Raw genomic sequence first — 7,519 nt, 5'->3', positions numbered from 1 at the left:
TCCCTGCACACACACTCTGGCCAGATGCTGCTTTTGAACTGCTCTTACCTGGTTCGGACAGAGACACTGCAGGGAATAGTAAGCAAACTGGTCTCGCACATTCACCAAATTGTTGTTGGGGTTGATGTGGTCCAGGCAGTGGGATTCCGCTTTGCCAGAGGTTTTGCACACATACTTGCAGTTCCCAAAGAGACAGTGGAAGTGGAATTTGTTGGCGTACTTGCAGTCCGTTGCCAGGCAGGGATCACTGGAATACATCCAAAACCCAATCATCTCCTTCACTCATTTCACACAGTTGTTTCTTTGCCAAAATTTAATTTGAGGGGAGCCCAGCCGAAGCCTCTGTTCCAAACATGGCCTACAGATTTCCCATAGCCACCTTTAGCAACACCACGGCAATTCCACCTAGCTGGCACACTTTCCTAATGTAGACTATTAAATACTGCAATGCATAGTGGGTTCTGTAGTCTTGGAGGGCCACAGCTCCAATTTAAAACTCTCTCAAGATCTGGATAGATGCTATTTCTCCCCTTCTGCCTGTACTTACCTCAGTGGATTCAGACAGTTTCTCCCATCTTGATTTTTCGTAACTGAAATGAACCTCTTGAGCATGCACACTGTGAGATGCCAGGGCTTCTCTCAATTAGACAAAACCGGCAGTGGTCGATTTAATCAGCTAAATGGTTTTGAAACCTTAGTCCCTGCACCCAGTCCATGGATTTCTGGCTGCACAAACAGAGGTCAGATCAGAGGTAGCTGAACTCTGATCTCTTGGATCCCAAGTGCTGTACCCAACACTACCTACTCAGAGAAGTGTAACAGAACTAATAGCGTTCTTTGAAAGCAGACAAATAACTCTCGGTACACGACCCAGAGACTGATAGTCTGCCAGCGCTGTTAGGTCTAGCCTGATGGTGGATTCCTGTGTCCTCCTGTAAACCACCTCACTTCTGTGCCATTTTCTGCCTATGCAACAGAAATACCACCAACATCACAGCAACACTGTGCAGCTTCCTGAATATTTCAAAAGAAGCTCAGCAAGGTAAGTTATCTTCTGCCTTGTGAATTACTTTGTAAACTAACACTACAACACCAGAGGCACAGAATTCAAGGAGGCTCGTGACACTTGTACAGAAGTTCAGTCAGGGCAGCAAAACTGAAAAATCTGAAGCGAGAAGAGAATTGCTCCCTACTCCTTCAGCTGCTGAGAGACCTATTCCCGTAAGTCAGAGTCCAAGCGCTTGTGCCCCCTCCACTATCTGACCCCCAAGCCTACACTAAAAAAATAACATGAAGCTGTATTATACCGACTTACTTCCTAGGAATTCCTAGGAAAAGGCCACAGCGCTTCCTGGGAGAAATGCAGGCAGCTTCCTTTTCAGCGATCTGTAAAGGTCTGCGCTCAGTCAGTTTGCAGTTGGTTAGTTTGTTCTCAGAACTTTGCTGCAGTAACACCTCACCTTTGCATTACTGAGCACCCAGTTCCCCGCTGATTTTTGCTCAACTACGGAAACTGGAGGTGGGCTAGTCAGGCGTCACGCTGAGAACATTAAAGATGCTCTGCTTCCTCTGTGGCCTTCAGTGTCAGAAATACTGCAGAGAGGCATGTATTTCTGTACCCCTCTCATGAGTTGTAAGAAAGGCTTCAGTGATAGGTCAGCCAGTTTATTTCTCCTCTAAACTCATACCTACAAGCGCTCCCAGATGTACACAAAAAATCCTGCATTTTTTCCCATTTTCTAGACTTTATAGAAGAAAATTTTCTGTGAGATAAAGCCCAGAGTACTTTGTAGACAGAAGGTCTCTCAGAGATACAGCACTACAGCTCTGAGGAGCGGTAAAGAGGGGATTGCAAGGCTGGAAGGACATAAGGAGGCAAGCAGCATCTACAACTTACTTCTCCTGGAACTGGAGAAATCCGGGTTTGACCTGAGGCTTGGCGTTCTCCAGGGAAGTCGTTGCCAAGGGTGAAGTTGCCAGGTTAGGCACTGATGCTGGGATCTGAGGCATCTGGGGTATAGTTGAAGCCAGCTGCTTCCAAGCTAGCAGTGTAGGGGCAGAGGGCACAGTAGCTGGACTTGGAGTGGGCACGTCAAGGACAGGAGCACTTGCCATGGTGACAGAAGTGGCAGATGGTGATGAAGGGGCCAGCGAAGCCTTGTTCTCAGTAGTGGTTGAGAAGGGAGACTCAGAGTTACTTTTCACAGTTCCACCCTCAGTACGGAAGTGAAAACTGCAAAAAGACAGCGTAATTCAGACCTAAATTCTTGACCACTGCAGGTAACTTGATTAAGCACGTGTATGCCCAAACTGCTGCCCTTGGCCTGCCCACAACATCCCTGCTGTCCAGCAGAGATACTCTGGAAGGTCTCTCTCGTCCTGCAATGTGTGCGCTGTCGAGTTTTCTCAAGATTTCGCGAAACTCACGCTCTCCTACTTACTTGGCGTGCTTGATGGCTCCATCCAGGGTGCTGAAGAGGGCACCACATTCCTCCACCACACAATGGAAATGCACCTTATGGAGAAAGTCGCACTGTGCATCGCAGAAATCCTTGGTACCAAACCTGGCAAAAGGAGACAGCAGGCAACTTAGGGAAAGGCCCAGAAGAGATGCGGTATTGGAACCGACGTGATTTCTTTGGTGTTCAGCTCCACTACCATTTTGTTTTCTAATGTCCCTGTCCCTGCTGCACACACCGCACTGGTGGCACTGCTGCCTGATTACTGCCCATCACACAGCTCGAGCACACAGAACCAGAACCTAAGGTCTCTCCAACTGGACTTGACCGAGAAACTCCCATTCCCTTTTAGCCCGGTTTCACTGCTTGAGATTCTCTGGTCTTAGTAAACTGAGGAGCATAAATAGAGGTGATTTCAGGAAACTCCAGAATCACGGGGAATCTAGTGACAAACGCTGGCAGGAAGGATTTGAAACTTAACAGGGGAGTCTTGCATAATTAAGATACAACAAACTACAATTGCTCTGATGAGCAGGAAAGCAAGAAACAAACAGCAGCCTGTGTGGTCCCAGGAGGCACCTTGTAACAATTTCAGAGTAAAGGAAAAAGAAAAAAAAACTTGTACAGTGGAAGGAAGGTCAGTGGATAAATACGTGCAGTCAGTTAAGGCTTGGAGGGAGAAACTGAAGGAGAGTAAAGGCGTGGGAAGAGATAAGAAACCAAGTTACTGTAAGCTAAAGGGGTTGTTTTATCAGGGCAAGAGGTATTGTACTCATAAAGAAGGGCCATTAAAAATGGGAAGTCATGAGTCAAAAATGGCTGCCTTATAAAATGGGCTTGGACAGGAAAACTGAAGACAAAGCAGACAGTTCAGGATAAAATTAAGACCTTCTAGAAGAGCAGATAAATGAAAAGTAAATATGCACAATCAGCCAGTCCGGATGATGTATGTCCCGAAGTGCCACGGGAATAAACTCGCAAACTGATTGCATCACTGTTTGCTATTTTTTGAAGCCACAGAGAAGAGGGAGGTACTAGGAAATTGGAAAAAAAAAAATTAAATTCTGGGTACTGATTCTTTTAGGGGAAAAAAAGACAGGTGATCTTTGGCAATTATCATACCTCTAGCCTTAACTTCTCCTTCCAGTAAAGTAATGGAACAAATATTAAGAGGGAGGAGAAAATCATTAAACATCTAGAGGATAAAGGAACCATGAGCAATAAACAGCATCAAGATTATAAAGAATAAATCTTGTCAGACAAATTTAATTGCTTTTTTTGACAGAATTACAAAATTAGTGGATGAAGGGATGCAATATATTTGGATTTTAGTAAAGCATTTTGATACAGTCTCATATATGCTCAGAATTAATTCAGATTGGCCTGATGTGAATGCTACCTCATGGTCTGAAAAGCGACTGAAGGACCGTAAACAAAGGCCAATGACAAACAGCAACGCATTGAGCGGGGAGGAGGTATCCTGTGAATGCAGCAAGGATGGCTTTGGCTAGGGCTGAGCTTATTTAACATCTTCATTAGTAATCTAGGAGAAGGAGTAAACATTGTGTTAATGAAATTCACAGAAGATGCTGAACTGGGAGGAGTTGGCAACACCAGTGCAAGAGGAAAAAATAGCACAGAGGGGCCTTGCAACAGAAGGGAGAAGGTTCAGAATACAAGAGTCATATCGGGAAATATACAGCACATGCATCTGGGGTGTGTGCGGGGCTATTTCACGCATGAGGACTCACAAAAGCAATGTTGAAAGCAGACCTGTGTAACAGTGGATGGAAAACATGATACACACACATGATACACATTATACAGTGCAGACACAAACCAGGTAGCACAACTGTGAGCCGCACACACGGGTGCAGGAAGCTTGTTCTGCCTGGTGTGGTGATGCAGGAACGGCAGCCTGACTCCACACCCATGCAGGAACAGCGAGAGCGGCAACAGCACGATCAGCAGGCTGAAGGGACTCATTTACAAAGTCAGATTAAAGGAAGGAAATAAGCCTGGTTAAATGCTATGCTAAAAGTCTGTGACTATCTGAAGGGGGTGAACTCCAGCTGAGGGGAGGAATTATCTGCTGTGGTTCAAGGGGATGCAACCAGAACCGCAACAAAATACAAAAAGGAAAATCCCGGCGCCATGCCATGAAGAAATTCATGGCAGTGGAACATATGAGGTGGTAGAATAACGCTTCCAGAGACAAGACCATGGCCACACTGCTTGGCGTAATTACAGCCAGGCTGGACAAATGCAAGTGGATCTCACAGCGGCTGGGCGCAGATGGACTAGAAGACTTTCTAGTCTCCTCCATTGAAGTCTGTCATTTATGAAGTGTCCACAGGCACTTGTAGGAAACTCTCTGTGTCAGAGCACAAACCCATGTATGTCTGCCTGGGCAGATCCATATGCTCAAAGTATGTTTCTGACTGGGCATGTATGTGCATGTGTCTGTGTGTGGGTGAGTTTTGTATCTGTTCCACTTTCCTTTCTAGCTGCCTTGTCCATAACAAAACCAGCAGAAACCACCCCAGTTCCCATACTCCTTATGCTCCTTATTTTGCTCCAGAGCCCTGCTCCTCTGATCAGAAGAAACGCCTCAGCAAGCATTTCAAGGCTTCTGTGATCTGGGCGTAATAACTACACATGGTTCAACAGGAGTTCGGTGCTCAGAGCACGCAGGTCCCCTGAACTTGCAGACTGGGGACATAAAGAGGAGCCCAAGATGAAGCCTGGGCTCACTGCGCTGTGTGAAGAGCTGTGCTCACAGTTGGTTCTCAGGATCCCTTTGCAAAATAATTGTCTGTGGACAGATATTTCTGATTGGACATTAACAGCTGCCACAGGTCGCCGGGACTGAAGACTAAATGCACTCCGGAAGGTGATGGGCATATCACAGAACTAGGCCTTTAAATTCAAGAGGACTCTGCATTCAATGAGCCAGACATTTTGCAAAGGAAGTAATTTTCCCTTTCCGCTATTCCCCGTTCCATGCTCTCCTTACCGGCGCAGGTACATCTTCCACGGCTCAGAGAGCTTCTCCTGGACAAGTGCCTTCACTGCCTTGCCCAGGTACTGTGTTGGCTCTCCAGCCCCAGCCTGGCTGCCATCTCCTTCTGTCTTAATGTGCAGCAGGTTGCCAAGGCTGGCACTGGTATTGGTCATCTGGAACAAGAACGCAGACACTGCATCAAGCCCAGCACACAGTGATAGAACCAGTAAGCTCTAGTTTAGTTAGAATCATCTTATCCCAGCCACGAGGGTGTTGTCTCCTTTAAAGAGACTATCACTGGTGGGAGAGGGGAAAGCTCATTCAACTGGGGAAAAAATCTGACTCCACTGAAGTTCCTGGAAAATTATTACTACATTATGTCACTTTTGGTGCTGAACGGACATACCCTCCACAAAACACGACTCAGTCTCACAATCTGTGTTGTGTGAAAGGCTTTCAAATAGATTCTACACAGAGAAGGTTCAGAAGTCCAGGCATATGATGTGCAGAATAGAAAAAAGAAGTTACTCAAGAGTGCTTAGAGAGAAAATTTTCTTCCAAAACAAATGCACAATTTACCAGACCCTTTCTTGCTTTGTTGTGCTCTCAGTTACCTCCAGTAACAACAGTGAATTTCACAGCATGAATAAAAGGCAGGATTGGACCCAATACTTGCATTATAAACTCCACCCACTTGAGGATCTCAAAGCCCTTTATAAAAATCAGTTAATTAAGCCTGACAGCCCCCTAAATAAACTGCAATACGCTACAGGAACCCTGGCTATCTGAGGCTTTCTTAATGCCCCCTGAAGGTAAAGCCCCTGCTGCTACGTGGAGACTGCAACTCTTTATGGCTGGAGCTGGAAATTCAGGTCGCTGTTTTTCACTGCTGTTTGCTGGGCATTCAGTTTCTGCACAGGGTTCTTTTTCCCAGGCAAATAATGCAAGATTCCTCCACAAACAGAAACTGTGTGCAGCCACAGGAAGAAGCAAGCGTGGTGTGTTCCTGAGCACACCAAGCTTGTTCTGCCATCCCTAGGCTTCAAAATAGGCTCCTTCAGATCAGTGGGCTCTCCTCTTTGCTGGTTTATGTCACTGGTTAATCCCATTCCTTCTTTAAAAAAGGAACAAACCTGAAGAACTCGTGTTTTGTACCTGTGGTACACTTTGCACAACGTAAAGAATCTTATGCAGGGCGGAACGCAAACCAATGCTTATTTCTAAGCATGTGCTTAAATCTCGTATTCTCCTGGAGATTTTCAAATGAAGTAGCAATTGAAACAGAATTTCCCTGAGCTAGGGGCTTCGCACTGACCCAGGACCCACCCCAGCCAGCGGCTTACTAAATAGGTTTAGTCGCTAGAGAAAGAGCTGCATGTTTGGAATCACTAAAGGGACAATACGCAGGAGTGAATAGGAAATTAAGTTTAAAAGGGAACCTCAAAAACCCAGTGTAACAGAGAGCCAGTAGAGAAGACAAGTGATAAATAAATAATAAATAATCACAGAAATTAAACAACGTTGAGAAAAGAGTAGTAATGAAATAAGAGGGAAAGGAGGCGAGAGATTAGCGGGCAGAGTCACTGTGCCCTCTCGAGGGTTGTATGGCCTTGATGCATGTAACGCCCAGAGCCAAGGGGCTGGCAATAGCTACGCCTGTACAACCGATCGCACAGAGAACGTTAAAGCGAGGCTCAGAGGCTGCCCTGATCTCTACTGCAGTTGTATACAACAGCAAAATTAATCTTAGTACAGTAGAATTTATCATGTGAAAGGGAAATATATATTTGAGATGATGTATAATTTAAGGAAAAAGTAAGGAAAATGAAACCGTGCATTATCTAAAATAAACAGTCTAACACATGGTGAAGGAGGCTCTGTTGGACCCCATTACTCACACCAGAAAGACAAAATTGATGATTTTGCCTCAAAACTTCTAATTTTTTTCTGCTCTTTCATAAGAATAAATTATTCTCTTCCCCCTCCCCCAATGAAAGAAAATGTTTTTAAGTAAATAAACTTAAAAAAAAAAAAAAGAGGAACTACAAAAAAAGAG

General features: G+C 45.2%; 1 protein-coding gene across 1 annotated transcript in view; it reads right to left on the bottom strand.

Annotated features, from left to right (window-relative positions):
* The window catches only part of CASZ1 (castor zinc finger 1), a gene marked incomplete at its 5' end in the record, with an annotated part of 29,685 nt that overhangs the window by 12,050 nt on the left and 10,116 nt on the right, over positions 1–7,519 (bottom strand). The window contains 4 exons of the mRNA XM_010145422.1: positions 49–247; positions 1,898–2,233; positions 2,442–2,564; positions 5,476–5,636. Of these exons, the coding sequence (XP_010143724.1) occupies positions 49–247; positions 1,898–2,233; positions 2,442–2,564; positions 5,476–5,636 (819 nt within the window). The remainder of the gene's footprint in view (positions 1–48; positions 248–1,897; positions 2,234–2,441; positions 2,565–5,475; positions 5,637–7,519) is intronic.

The sequence above is a fragment of the Buceros rhinoceros genome, unplaced genomic scaffold (assembly GCF_000710305.1).
Source record: "Buceros rhinoceros silvestris isolate BGI_N320 unplaced genomic scaffold, ASM71030v1 scaffold17631, whole genome shotgun sequence".
In the NCBI taxonomy this organism is placed as follows: Eukaryota; Metazoa; Chordata; class Aves; order Bucerotiformes; family Bucerotidae; genus Buceros; species Buceros rhinoceros.
This window is presented reverse-complemented; position numbering and strand designations above follow the sequence as displayed.